This window comes from Chrysemys picta, chromosome 9 (assembly GCF_011386835.1).
Source record: "Chrysemys picta bellii isolate R12L10 chromosome 9, ASM1138683v2, whole genome shotgun sequence".
NCBI classification, from domain to species: domain Eukaryota; kingdom Metazoa; phylum Chordata; order Testudines; family Emydidae; genus Chrysemys; species Chrysemys picta.
In genome coordinates, this window is record NC_088799.1 from 63,479,806 (window position 1) to 63,495,175 (window position 15,370).

General features: G+C 40.4%; 1 protein-coding gene across 4 annotated transcripts in view; it reads left to right on the forward strand.

The window, feature by feature from the left end:
* Nucleotides 1–15,370, forward strand: part of LOC101939384 (H(+)/Cl(-) exchange transporter 5) — a 112,034-nt gene that overhangs the window by 84,534 nt on the left and 12,130 nt on the right. For all 4 annotated transcript variants that reach the window (XM_042853340.2, XM_065556393.1, XM_065556392.1 and 1 more), the window contains 6 exons: nt 6,481–6,632; nt 8,987–9,086; nt 11,763–11,950; nt 12,990–13,112; nt 13,676–13,882; nt 15,208–15,288. In XM_042853340.2, the coding sequence (XP_042709274.2) occupies nt 6,481–6,632; nt 8,987–9,086; nt 11,763–11,950; nt 12,990–13,112; nt 13,676–13,882; nt 15,208–15,288 (851 nt within the window). The remainder of the gene's footprint in view (nt 1–6,480; nt 6,633–8,986; nt 9,087–11,762; nt 11,951–12,989; nt 13,113–13,675; nt 13,883–15,207; nt 15,289–15,370) is intronic.

Below are 15,370 nucleotides of genomic sequence, written 5' to 3' on the forward strand. Positions count from 1 at the left end.
AAGCCCCAATGCCACAACTGAGGAAGAAAGCCATGCTGGTTTTAAAAAAAAACAACTTGCTTTAGGGAAAAAGTCGCTGTAAAAAATAAAAATAAAATGAATGGAAGAAAGGGGAAGATCATAGTAATGAATATTAATCAGAAGTTAAGAATTGTAGAAAATTGATAAGGGAAATGTAGGGACACAAGATGAAATCAATGACCAGCTGAGTTAAGGACAATAAGGAGTTTTTTAAATATGTTAGAAACAAAAAGAATCCTGACAATGGCACTGGTCCATTACTAGATAGAAATGGTAGAATTAGCAGTAATGTGGAAAAGGCAGAAGTGTTCAATAAATATTTCTGTTCTGCATTTGGGGGAAAAAACACATGATTTAGTCTTCTCATATAGTGATGATAATTTTTCCATTCCACTAGTATCTCTAGAAAATGTTAAATCGAAGCTACTAAAGTTAAACATTTTAAAATCAGCAGGTCCAGATAACTTGCATCCAAGAGTTTTGAAAGAGCTGGCTGAGAAACTTGTTGGAGTGTTAATGCTGATTTTCAATAAATCTTGGAGCACTGGGGAAATTCCAGAAGACTGGATGATAGCTAGTGTACCAGTTTTTAAAAAAGGTTAAACGGGTTGACTTGCGTAATTATAGGCCAGTCAGCCTAATATTGATGCTGGGCAAGATAATGGAGCGGCTAAAACAGGACTCGATAAATAAAAAATTAAAGGAGAGTAATGTAATTAATAGAAATCAACATAAGTTCATGGAAAATACATCCTGTCAAACTAATTTACCTATTTTTGATGAGATTACAAGTTTGGTTGATAAAGGTAATAGTGTTGATGTAATATGCTCTAAACTTCTGTAAGGGGTTTGACTTGGTACCTCATGACATTTTGATAAACTCGAATGATATAAAATTCATATAACATACATTAAATGGATTAAAAACTGGCTGGTCTCAGAATGTAACTAAATGGATAATCATCAAGTGGGTGTTCCCCTTTGGGGTCTGGCAGGGATCGGTTCTTGACCCTACACTATTCAACACTTCTTTTTTTATTGATGACGTGGAAGAAAACAAAACCATCACTCATCATTTGCGGATGACACAAACATTGTGGGAGTGGTAAATAATGAAGACAGGTCACTGATTCAGCACGATATAGTTCACTTGGTAAGCTGGGCGCAAGCTAACAATATGCATGTTATAACTGCTAAATGCAAATGTGTACATTTAGGAACAAAGAAAGTAGGCCATACTTATAGGATGGAGAACTCTGTCCTGGGAAGCAGTGGTGGATAATCTACAGAATATGAACTCCTAATGTGATGCTGCATCCAAAAGAGCTAATGCAATCCTGGGATGCATAAGCAGGGGAATCTCGAGTAGCAGCAGAGAGGTTATTTTACCTCTGTATTTGGCACTGGTGCAACTGCAGCTGGAATACTGTCTGGTTCTGATGCCCACAGTTCAAAAAGGATGTTGCTAAATTGAAGAGGGGTCAGTGAAGAGCCACGAGAAATGATTAAAGGATTAGAAAACATGCCATTTTAGAATGATAGTCAAAGATCTATTTAGCATAACAAATAGACGGTTAAGGGGTAACTTTATTACAGACTGAGTACCAACATGTGGAACAAGTATTTAATAGTGGGCTCTTCAATCTAGCAGAGGAAGGTATAACACGATACAATGGCTGGAAGTTGAAGCTAGACAAACTCAGACGGGAAATGAGACATACATTTTAAATGAGGAGTGTACTTAACCATTGGAATAATTTACCAAGGGCTGTGGTGGGTGTTTCACTACCAACTTTTAAATCCAGATTGGATGTTCTTCTAAAAGATCCACTCTAGGAATTATTTTGGGTCAGTTCTCTGGCCTGTGTTATACAGGAGGTCAGACTAGATCAGAAGTGGGCAAACCATGGCCCGCGGACGGTCCTGCCCGGCCCCATAGCTCCTGGCCCGAGAGGCTAGCCCCGGTCCCCTCCCCTGCAGCTCCCCCCTCCCCTGCAGCCATAGGACCGGCGGGTTCGATAAGGGGCAGGGGGTCCCGGGGGGCAGTCAGGGAACAGGGGGCAGTTGGATGGGGCGGAGGTTCTGGGGGTGGTGGTCAGGGGATGGGGAACAGGGGGCGGTTGGATAGGGCAGAGGTTCTGGGGGGGCAGGGGATGGGGAACAGAGGGAGTTAGATAGCGGGTGGGGTCCTGGAGGGCGGTTAGGGGCAAGGGTCAGGGGACAAGGGACGGGGGCGGGTTGGATGGGGGTGGTGGGTTCTGAGGGGGGCAGTAGGTGCGAGGGGTCAGATAGGGGGTGGGGCCAGGCTGTTTAGGGAGGCACAGCCTTCCCTACCCGGCCCTCCATACAGTTTCTCATCCCGATGTGGCCCTCAGGCCAAAAAGTTTGCCCACCCCTGGACTAGATGATCAAAATGGTCCTTTCTGGTTTCAGAATCTATGAACTCCCTATATTATAGGGCAGTACACCCTTTCTGGATAGCTCTTTAAGGGCACTGTATCACAGTAGTGTGCTTGCGCTGGGTGAGCATATAATAGATTTACTAGCTGCTGAGTCTGTGTTCTGAGGACTGCATGGACTGGCACTTGCTTTGTTAAATGCTTCAGAGTTTGGGGGAATCCTGGGTGTTGATGGGCTGCTAAAGAGCAATTTGTATTACATAATTTTAAGGGATCTCCAGATTCTGTGTTCCAGTGACCGTTTGGGAGACTAATTTGTGAAACTTCCTGCTGCTTTATAATACATTTACATGTGCTGTGACTCTCCAAATTTAGAGTGCAGTGAGTGTGTCACCAATCTACCCCCCACATTCCCCCATACCTGGGCCAAAACACAAAGGGGCAGAGTTGCAGGGAAGTTTAAAGCTGGAGTGCCATCACTGGCATCCAGCACAGCTTTCTTCTAATGCCCCTGCCTTGTCCATTCTGTCCAGAGTCAGAATATTGGACATTCCACTGCATGAGATGCCTCCTTTTAGCAAAGGTATTGGAATGTTCTGCCATACAACCTGTCTGAGAATCTTTGGGTGCTTCTGTAAGTTACAAATCTTGCTGAATGTTCTTGTAAGGACCGTAAAAGAAAATCAAGGGGTCCTAACACCTTAAGGGTACTATTACAGCCAACAGAGTGCTCCAGAATGTGTGGTTCATAAATTAATTTCTGTAAGTCACGGTTTTAAGGTATCAAGTATCAAAGAGGTAGCTGTGTTAGTCTGGATCTGTAAGAGCAGCAAAGAGTCCTATGTCACCTTATAGACTAACAGACGTATAGGAGCATGAGCTTTCGTGGGTGAATACCCACTTCTTCAGATGCATGTAGTGGAAATTTCCAGGGGCAGGTATAAATATGCAAGCAAGAATGAGTAAGGTTTTAAGGTAGTTTCTTCGGAAACATTTTCTCTCCTACAATAAGTGATCTTCAGAGAGCAGAGGAAAATGCTCTATATTCATTTCTGAGCTTAATCTAGCAATCAGTAAAACTAGATCAGCATGTAGGAAGTCCTCTTACAGGGCTTCCTGATACTCACCATTCAGCGGCATTCGTTAGCTAGTAACAGTTCTTCCAAGCAACCCTTCCAAGAGCACATTTTATTGTACTTTTGCTGTTAGCTTGGGATTAGATTTTTCATTTAATTAATGATTAAAAGCTAGTACCTGAGGCCTCAGTAAGAATTGGGAAGCCTTGAATTACTTGGTCTGTAGAGAAAACTTATGAGAGGGAATGCCTGTAACATGAAAGCTTCCTTAAAGGAGGCAAAACTGGCTGCAAAACCATTATTCATGGGTAAAAACTCCATTAACTAACTAACTTCTCATTGTAACCTGGGGAGTCCTTGCTGCTTGAACATCTGCGGGCTTTAGAAGAAAAATATATATGGAGTAAGTATTAAAGGAATCCACTGGTATTGACCAGGTTCAAAGGTTTGTGCCTGCATACACAAAGGAATGAAGGCTTGGTCTGATTTACACAGGAAGAATTTGTTCCACATATATTAATCTGTCAAAAAAGCCACTTGATTTCCTTGGATAGGGTTTAAAAGACCTTTGTTTTACTTCCCCCCGCCCTTTGTTCTAGCCCCTTCATATCTTCAAATCATGTGAAAAAGCACGTTTCAAAGGGGCAGAGAACAAATATTAGGTTGATGTGTTTTAAGGCTCTTTTCGGATTAAAGGTGGTTTAAATTTTCTCTAAAACAGAATATTAATGCAGCAATGGATTAATGAATATTTTGCAGGTGGAGAAGTTAAATTTTTATCACATAAGAAAAAATGCATTTCAGACTCGTTACAAAGTTATAAGGGGCACACTTTTCTTCTGTTGGCTTCATGTTCAGTGGCTTTATTCTTGGGAGAGAACATGGGTAGGCCACTGGACCGAGAGGAGATCTGTGTTGTATTCTCATCTTTGTCATCTTGGGCAAATAATTTTACTTCCCCTCTGTGCCTGTTTTCCTTCCCACCCTTTGTCTTACCTTGTCTATTTAATGACAGGTTTCAGAGTAGCAGCCGTGTTAGTCTGTATCCGCAAAAAGAACAGGAGTACTTGTGGCATCTTAGAGACTAACAAATTTATTTGAGCATAAGCTTTCGTGGGCTACAGCGCACTTCTTCGGATGCATAGAATGGCTATATATACAAGAAAAAAGAACAGGAGTACTTGTGGCACCTTAGAGACTAACAAATTTATTAGAGCATAAACTTTCGTGGACTACAGCCCACTTCTTAAAGCTTATGCTCTAATAAATTTGTTAGTCTCTAAGGTGCCACAAGTACTCCTGTTCTTTTTGCGGATACAGACTAACACGGCTGCTACTCTGAAACCTATATATACAAGTACTCCTGTTCTTCTTGTCTATTTAGGTTGTCAGCTCCTGGGGGCATGAACTCTTAGTGTGTGTATATACAGTGACTGTTATAACAAAGTCCCAGTCCCAGTTGAGACCTCTTTGCTGTGCTCTAATACAATTCATACACAGCAGTATCTCTTGTTGGTTTTGTTTTTTTCTAGCATTATGTTGCTTGCTGCTATTGTCGTCTTCATTATGGAGCTGTCTCTTTTCCCTAATTGCCTCCTGTTTTTAGCATGCATTTTCTTAAATGCCGCTCTGTATAGGTCAGTGATACTGACGGTTGAAGATGTCTAACACCGGGACTTGAAAAATCCAGCTTTCACTCCCCTCCCCCAACCCAAAAATAATTCTAGTCTTTACGTTTGGAGCAGGGGAGATTCTCTTCCAAATGTAAGCAAAGTGTAACCCAGGGCTGCTCCTCAGGGTCAGTGGGCTGTAGTCCATGAAAGCTTATGCTCTAATAAATTTGTTAGTCTCTAAGGTGCCACAAGTACTCCTGTTCTTTTTTCCTCAGGGTCAGCTGCTCTAGGCACTGCTTTTAGCAGAGGAGTGTTCTGGGAGGAAGGGGGAGGAGTGGGTTTGCAGAGCGTGATGCAGGGATCCATCCACCAGAGCAGAGGGCTCTTAGACTTGCAGGGAGGAGGGAAGATCTATGATGAATGGATTTATTGCAAGGAAGGGGCTCTACAACACTGATTTGTGTGAGGAGTTGCTATAAATATTGTGGGGTGAGGGGCTGTTTTCACTTGATTTATTAGGAGCTACTGCTTTTTGTGATGGGGTGCAGCATTAATGTATTTAGGTGTGTTGGGAGGGATTGCTTTATCTGGGAGATCAGAGTTCAGTTGGTTGCAGACCAGGATTTTCCGTTCCAGCCTGCAGGAGATTGGGCAGGAGAGACAGTGGCTTGGAACATCCCAATGTATATTAGCCTGTTGAGGAGTCTTGGGTTAGTGGTTTGTAGGGTAAATTTTTCAAGCCTTTTGGCTAATGCTTTTTTGCTTCCTATGCCTCCCACATCTCTCTCATCTGTTGGAGTAGCTACCAAATGCACACCTCACTGAGGACTTGCTCCCAGGGCTGCTCATCCTCTGCTCCGCCAGCTGTAACACTTCCATTTTTGATATTTTTTTAAAATATTTGCTGTAGTTTTAAATAGGACTAAGTTCCTCTCCACTTTCCCAAGACAGCAAGGTATAGTTATGAATCCCTCCACGGGGTATTGTCGGTCGTACTCATGAAAGCCAGGGACTAATACCAGTGGCTACTGCCAGACGTTAATGCCAACCCCTCCACTCTGTATTGTTCCTTGGTCATCCTTGGACAGACAATTGTGGTTATGTCACATTACAGGGTGGTTTTATGATGTGAACCATTGTTCACTGTGGTCTGGGATGAGAACACAAGTGTATCTAATGCATGAGTATGTTGCACTACTTAGTCACTGGTAGACTGACTTGTTCTCTCAACAAATCTGTGCTCAAGGAGTGATTGAATAACTACCTGCCTTTACCTAGGACTGCATTCATCACCTCTATTGGCATCCTAAGAGGTGGAGAATGTTGGAATTAATGCAGGTGCTCTTACCTTTCATTCGTTCTGATTTTCAGGGTTCTCCTTATACAATGGAGGAGGGATGAATGGCACAACCCAGATGATGGATTTTCTGGAAGAACCTCTGCCTGGTGTGGGTACCTATGAAGATTTCAATACTATAGACTGGGTGAGAGAAAAGTCCAGAGACCGGGACAGGCACAGAGAGGTAAGTTTTTGTTTCTTTGCTTTTCGCTGGTGGTGCAAAGCAGAATTGTCTGCATATAAACTTCTTATCTCCTTGTCTCTGAATACTTTAATCTTGGGACACTTATAGTATCTGAGGGTGGAGGGTTTTCTCCCGGTGAGTGACCTGAGCACTATTCCACAGGTGATCTTTTAGTCCAAGGAAACGTAGATACAAAATTTTACCAGACATCAAAATGTACCAGCTGTATGAGCCCTGCATCTCTGTGCAAAGATTGTTAGTCTCTCGGAATGGCACGTGGGACTGAGGAATTGAGCCAACTGAATTTATCCCAACTTTTCCTGAGTTTCTCTGCATCCAGGATGTGGGAGGTTTCTGGGAACTGCATTACTGTTATTAGGGGATAATATTTGAACTGAGGAAGATAGCGAACATACTATGTACATGGTTTTGTTTGTAAGGAAGAGCAAGATTTCTTTTTGATCACATAATGGCTATTAAACAATAAAAACATAGCCATTATTTTTCAGCCTTGAAGACATGGTCTCTGTTGGAGAAGATTAAAGTGAAGTAACTCATGAGTTCCTTCCCCAGTGCTTTCTGGCTATGAGTGGTGAAGGAATTGGTTTAGAATGGCAGAGTGCCTTAAATGGGGAATTAAGCTTACTGACATGCTCCTGTATCATAAGACACTTGTTGGCAAGCTTTTTATAGGGCAGTGACTGGCCTAAACTTATTAAATGTAACTCTGTTTGCCAAAGTATTCTTTTGAAAGTTACATTGAGCATGACACAGTAGCCTCTGTCTTAACAAGTGAGGAGTACCCAAATCTACGACTGCCAGTCAGCACAGGAAAGGTGACAATCTTGCGTGATGCCCAGACTATCCCAAAGAGGAACAAGTACTCAAAGACCCTGTAAATGGCTGTGTAGATGCTACAAGCACGATTCCTCCCACCCCCACAGCTCCTTCATCGCTATCTATGATGGGAACTAAACCAAAGGGATTGCATAGAAAAGAAAATGAAAAACCGGTGATTGGCATGAATAGCCTCGTTGAGAAATGCCCAGACACGCTGCTAATAATGCTACCTCCTCTGTATAAACAACTTCAGACCAGATCAAACCAAAAATTACTAACTGGCCAAAAAGATCAGATTGCAACCGTAAAAAGAAACCTACAGCAGATAATTTATCCTTTCCAAAAACTCCCTCCGCCAGCCTCACTGGGTCAGTAGTAGCTATGCTCACAAACAATCTGGCTTTTGCTGCTCAAAGGCAAAATCTAAAGAAACAAGTAATTAAAATCCTTCAGCCAGAAAGGTGTCTGCTAACCATTTTTATTCCAGTTAATGGGGATTTGTTGTCTGGCCAATGGGTCTTTTACCCAGGACGAATAATGGACTATGTACTGGGACTTGCATCAGAATTGTTAGTGCGTTCAATAGCCCCCATTTGATCCTTTCATACAGCCTTCAAGAGCAGTAAGATGAACAAACTTAAAACAGTCTTTCATGTTAGGTAAACTTTATAGGGCAGAGCCTTAGAAGAAGTTATCAACCTTGATCTTGAGACTCAGAATTGCGTCTAAGCATTAAGAGACCACCTCGGAACAGTTGAATACCTCTGAACCAAGATGTCTGGCCCGAAAAGCCGCGTTGAAATAACCTTTCCATTAACGGGGATTTACACACACATGCAAGGTCTTGACAATCTCAGGAATTGAGCTTATCACAGATCAGAGTCTACTTGAGTGCTCAAAGTAATGCCCAGCCTCTGTCATTCCTCTCCTGGTCAAGGGACTAGATTGAACACATTAAGCATTTGTACCTTGCTGAAAAATATGTATCTATCTAGGAATTAGTATACTAATTGAGGGTGCATGGCATGATGACAGGTGGACATGGAATGCTCTGAAGGTAGTTCTGTTTCCACAAACTGCTCAGGACAACAGTCCTATTAATAGTAAAAATACTGGGTTTGAGAGAACTAAAGAATAACATGCAAGTTTGTGCGTTTAAATGGGAAAAGACATTTAAGGTGAAAGTTTGATTTAATCTTTTCTTTGATTTTCCTGGTTTTGGGAAGCTTAATTGTCCTTGATTCACGCTTGCGTACCTATTCTGCGTAATGCATTGCTTACAATACTGGATGTTTTGATTCTGGAAACCCTGCATTTCCTGGGTAAAATCACGTGATTAAAGGATAGAGTTTGAATCTTAACTCTGAATTTTTTGTACTGGTGGGAGAAACTCAAACCCTAACGTTACTATTAGTATTTTTCTAGGATTAATTAAAAACATCTGCTTCTGAAATAGATCTGTCTGTGTCTGCTAAAGAATGTTTAGTCTCTGCCTTTTTAAACCTTTCCTCCAGATTGCTAGTAAAAGTAAAGAGTCAACATGGGCTTTGATTCACAGTGTGAGCGATGCCTTCTCTGGTTGGCTGTTGATGCTCCTCATAGGACTGTTAGCAGGTAAGAAGACAATACCGTTTAAAATGAATTCCCAGTCCTGCACTATAGTGTCTGCATTGATTCCTCCTAACCCACACTCTTGTGTGACTTTCTGGTCCAGAGATGAGTGCTGCCATTTCTGCTTACATGGTTTTACAGTGGAATATGAAATTATATTTAAGCACTTGCAGCCATAGTGCCTGTGTGTCATGATACAAAAATCAGACAAGCTAGAATTCCCCTTACTGGGCATACACTGTCTGCTGTTACCACTGCAAATAGAGGACTCAGCCCAAAAAGGAGAAAATGCTAAATCAAAGAGAAACGTCTCATCTTCATCATACCCTGTCAGTCACCAAAGAATGGCTCTGGCCAGCAGCCAAAGGGAGCAAGTTCCAAAGTTTGGGGCCCCGAGTTCTTCTGTCAGTACTGGAGAGGCCAACTCCAGGGACTGACAGCAGGAGATTTTTTTGCTCATTTTTAATTGCTGCAATCGGATAAAGGTGAGGGGGAGGGGCTCTCAGGTACCAGTTCCCAGACCTTTTCAGATTTCACAGTAGCAGCCATGTTAGTCTGTATCTGCAAAAAGAACAGAAGTACTTGTGGCACCTTAGAGACTAACAAATTTATTTGAGCATAAGCGTTCGTGAGCTACAGCCCACTTCATTGGATGCATAGAATGGAACATATAGCAAGGAGATGTGTATATACATACACAGACCATGAAAAGGTGGGGGTTGTCCTACTCACTCTAAGAGGCTAATTAATTAAGATGAGCTATAATCAGCAGGAGAGAAAAAAACTATTGAAGTGATAATCAAGATAGCCCATTTCAGACACTTTGACAAGAAAGTGTGAGGATACTTAACATGGGGAAATAGATTCAATGTATGGATCAACTCAGGTTTGAATAGAGACTGGGAATGGCTGAGCCATTACACACATTGAATCTATTTCCTCATGTTAAGTATCCCCACACCTTCTTGTCAAATTTCAGAGTAGCAGCTGTGTTAGTCTGTATCCACAAAAAGAAGAACAGGAGTACTTGTGGCACCTTAGAGACTAACAAATTTATTAGAGCATAAGCTTTCGTGGACTACAGCCCACTTCTTCGGATGCATATAGAATGGAACATATATTGAGGAGATATATATACACCCATACAGAGAGCATAAACAGGTGGGAGTTGTCTTACCAACTCTGAGAGGCCAATTAATTAAGAGAAAAAAAAAAAACTTTTGAAGTGATAATCAAGATAGCCCAGTACAGACAGACTTCTTGTCAAAGTGTCTGAAATGGGCTATCTTGATTATCACTTCAATTGGTTTTTTTTCTTTTGCCGAGAATAGCTCATCTTAATTAATTAGCTTCTTAGAATGGGTAGGACAACCCACACCTTTTCATGTTCTGTGTATGTATATACATCTCCTTGCTATATGTTCCATTCTATGCATCCGATGAAGTGGGCTGTAGCCCACGAAAGCTTATGCTCAAATAAATTTGTTAGTCTCTAAGGTGCCACAAGTACTCCAGACCTTTCAGAGAGACAGATTTGCAGATAGCTTTAAACTACATCAGAAGCAACTGGAGCCAATGGAGCAGTGATAAATCAATAGGCAGCAGCTAAACTCTTACAATAAATGATGCGGATATATTCATATTTACATAGATAATTTGCTTATTGACACATGGAAATTATACTTTGTTGTGGCCCTTTTTCATTAATGTTCGTTGGAAGAGTATTGCTAAACATCTAGCATGACCTCTTGAATATATTGTACCCAGACTTACTGATATAGATCAGGTTGACTCCATTCATGGTCACCACCTTGGTAATTAAACATGTGACATTTCCTGCAGTCTTGGAAGTGGGGGACAACTCATCTGAAGGCATCTATTCTAAGGATGTTAGGGATCATGGGAATATCACCCCGAAAACATAGACCTTGTTTTCTTACCAACTTTCTCCTATTTCCATTTGGCACATGCCTGTGACTTTCTTGGTTTCTAGTGGCTATTGGAAATGGTTTATTTCAAGTCCTACATTGCTCATGCCCCAGAGTCAATGTTGTTAGTATAACTGTAGATTTAGTGCTTAAGTGCTGTAGAGAGCACGAGACCTTTTTTGTTTAGGCGCTCCATAAATGTGATCTTACCCCTTCTGTACCTCAAAAATTATCTGCCACACCATATTGATGTTGGAAAAACTTACCTGCTAACCAAAATGAATTATGTTCTGATGCCTGGGGTGGGACTTGGTGCAATTTTTGTCTGTCAAATGTTGAAATATTGGGGCACTTTTCTCCCACACACATTTAAAAACATCCGTAGGTGAATCTTCTCTTTAGCTCTTCAAAGAACAAACATAAATTGTATGTACACCTCTGTCCCTATATAACGCTGTCCTTGGGAGCCAAAAAATCTTACCGCATTATAGGTGAAACTGCGTTATATCAAACTTGCTTTGATCCACCGGAATGCGCAGCCCCGCTCCCCTGGAGCGCTGCTTTACCGCATTATATCCGAATTCGTGTTATATCGGGTCACGTTATATCGGGGTAGAGGTGTACATAAGTACTGCAAGGGTAGTGTTTGGCCCTATGGTAAATGTGCCAGAATGCCACAGGAAATGTAACATTCAGGAGATTCCAGCAGTCTGAGATAATTCCTAACTTTTTATCTTTGTTTTCACATTAGGTTCTCTAGCTGGTCTGATAGACATCTCTGCCCACTGGATGACAGATTTGAAAGAAGGGCTGTGTCTGTCAGGCTTCTGGTTTAACCATGAACACTGCTGCTGGAACTCCAATGAGACAACCTTTGAGGATAGGGATAAGTGCCCAGAGTGGGAGAGCTGGTCACAGCTTATAATTGGCCATGGAGAGGTGAGGTGTAAAAAGAATTGATTCTGTTGCTGGTCTGTTTTTTGCACATTTACTTAGTCACAGGGTTCATTGCTGTAAAGCAAGCATACTTCGAGCCTGAAGCGTCCATCAGGCTTAGCACCCCATGCTGGCATCTTTCAGTTGTATGAATAAAAATAACTTCACTACTTTGTTTAGGCTTGGCAACTTCGATTTTTTTAAATATTTTTTTTTTATAATTTTGATGGATAATATCAGTGTTTATTTTTAAGCATTTTTAAAATTTTCACAGTTGTGTAAAATTATGGGGTATGTCAGACAATTGGATGTCAGACAATTATTTCGTGACAGATTCAAAACTTAAAGCTCGCTAATTGTTGAGACGCAAATTTTCAAAATCAAATGGCAAAATATATGAAGTAAATATCCTCAGATCAAACTTCTCAAGTAGTATTTCTTTGCCTATTTGTACATTTTGATGATTATTGATAGAAATATTTTGTCAGTTTGTGTGCATATAGTGAAATTGATGTTTACCAACATTTGCCAATAAAAATCGAATCCTTCCAAGCCTAATTATGTTTATGTTCTATCCAGTGAGGGAAGCTGAAAGCTTATTACATTGTGTAAAGGTATCTGTGTGCTAACACACGTTTGAGTTCTTAGCCTTGCGAAGGGTTTTTTGCATAGTTTAAATCTTTTTAGGGCAATGCAGAATTTACTGTTTTTTGGGGTTCTTTTGGGGAGAACAGGATTAAGAGCTTGTGTTCTGTACCATTGTGTCTAATAAGTAGAACATTCATATTTGTTCAAATGGTGGTGTAGATCTTTATCCTATGTTAAGCCTGTCCTTAAAGCCACATGGTCCAGTTTATTAGCCAACGTCCTGTATGCTCACAAGATATCCATTGGCTTGCCCCGTACTAAGTGGTCACCCGTATAAACGCAAATTCTACATGCTTCCCTTCTTCCCCATCAATCTCTCTAAATATTTAATAGATAATGTGATTTTGATTGAGGGTGACAGTCTAAATCAAGCAATTTTTTTTCTCCATTTCAGGGGGCATTTGCATACATTCTCAATTACTTCATGTATGTTCTCTGGGCCCTGGTATTCTCTCTCCTTGCAGTGTTGCTGGTCAGGGGATTTGCACCTTATGCTTGTGGCTCAGGAATCCCAGAGGTGAGTCTGACTGTCACTTTCCTCAAACAAAGCAGTCTGAAATATTTCCCATCATTTGGCCTAAGGTTGCTTCTGGGATAGAGGGATGTAATTGTTCATCAAAAGATGACAATACCATGGAAATTTAAGGAAAATTGCACTTTTTTAAAATGTAAAACTAGAAAACAGAATGTTCTAACTTTTTGCTTCATTTCAAATTGCAGTGTTCAAATATAACTAGTCTCACATGTCTCCAAGTAATGACTGCAAAAATATTTTAAAAAGCACCTTTCCCATCAGCATGTCGTCACAGAAGTTAAACACTACTGTTTGTATAGCACTTAGTGTATGCCAGCCAGCAGCTCAGCAGAGATTAGCTGGTGTCAGTGACCAAACAGTTAACTTTGTTTCACTTTCAGTGCAAATATGAAAGAAATAAACTGTTTAGCAACTATAAAGTGTTTAATAAAGCTGTAAAACAAAGTCCTTGACAGCATAGTGGGCCTCTGATAAAATAGAGATCTAGTCAATTTGCAGACCAAATGTTTGAATGAAAGGCTGTAAAACTTTGCTTTGACTTTCAGATCAAAACGATCTTGAGTGGTTTCATCATTAGAGGCTATTTGGGCAAGTGGACCCTGATAATCAAAACTGTTACCTTGGTGTTGGCAGTATCGTCTGGCTTAAGTTTGGGGAAAGAGGGCCCTTTGGTGCATGTAGCTTGCTGTTGTGGAAACATCTTGTGTCACCTTTTCACCAAATACAGGAAAAATGAGGCCAAGCGCAGAGAGGTAAAACAAAGATGCTGTAACCTTGTTAAAAACTGCTGGGCTTTGTGGGGCTTTGCACTAGGTGCTGAATGGCTTACTACTATTTCTAGATCAATTTGGAATATAAGTAGCCAATTTTAGAATGGTGGTTCTGCAGATCATTGAGTAAAACAATTTATCTTTAGCATACAGTATGCAAACATACTAGTATGAAGGCTACTCTGTGCATGTGTAATGTGTTGAGTATAATATTGCTGTTTATATATAGATACATACATACACTGTCTGATAGGTAAGGAATCTAGCACCAACTTCTTAATCTAACGCAACACTTATTTGGAGCAAAAAAAATTTGTGTTTGGCTTCCCTTGTGAAAATATTTCTACAAGGAAATGATACTTTTCCACAATGTACATAGGGTAGGGATTTTTTTGGTTTGTGAGATAAATATTAGCAAGTGATATAAACTTGCTTTGATTTGATTTGACAGTTCTGCAGCCCTTGAGTTATAGTACTTGCACAAGTAATGTTCTGTGGACTTGGATAAGAGTAAACACTACTCAACCTAAGTACAGGCTGAGGTATTCGGCCATCTGACATTCAATGGAGATGGGTGCATGATAAGAGCCTAACTAGTTCAGGAGAGAATTCTAACATCTGAATTGATTTAAAATATGACCACAGTAAACAGATGAACTGACCTAAATCAATTGAAGATATATTCCATAAGTTACTACAAAATGTTATCATAACATCCTATGACATTTTATGGCAACTCTTGGAAAGTGATGACTGAGATCCTAGTATCGCCTTGTCTGTATTATCTTTTGGCAACCATAAATACAACACTATTTTAAGACACAATTTAAGTATCATGAATGACTCCATGCAGTCTCTTGTTTAGAATTTCATGAATTAATTATTTCTAGGAAACTGGATAAAAGGTGTAAGGAATACAGATAGCCACGTGATTGTTGATTGTAGAATTAACAAGAAAATACCTTTTTGTGTTTATGCTATTGAGATGTGATTGTGACTTTGTACTGAACCTTTTTCCAAGACAAATATAGAACATGAAATCTGAGGAAGGAGGTAATTGTAAACTATATTGATACTACCAAGTTTGAGACTAGAGAGCTGTTTAAATGTTAATGATAACATTTTGTAGTAAATTACGGAATAATCTCCAGTTTATTTAGGTCATTTCACCTGTTTACTGTGGTTATATTTTAAATCAATTCAGATGTTAGGTGAGCTATACAGTAGAAATCTGAGTTGTACAAAATGTACCTACTTGAACAAAGGAGTAATATTGTCCATGTCTGACTTCTAACCTCTTGATTTAGGTTTTGTCAGCTGCTGCAGCTGCTGGCGTGTCCGTAGCTTTTGGTGCACCAATTGGAGGGGTATTGTTTAGTCTGGAAGAGGTAATCTAAACTTTGTATTTACTCCTGGCATGTTATTTTGTTGCACACATACTAACTGCTTTAAACATGCAGCATTTCAATC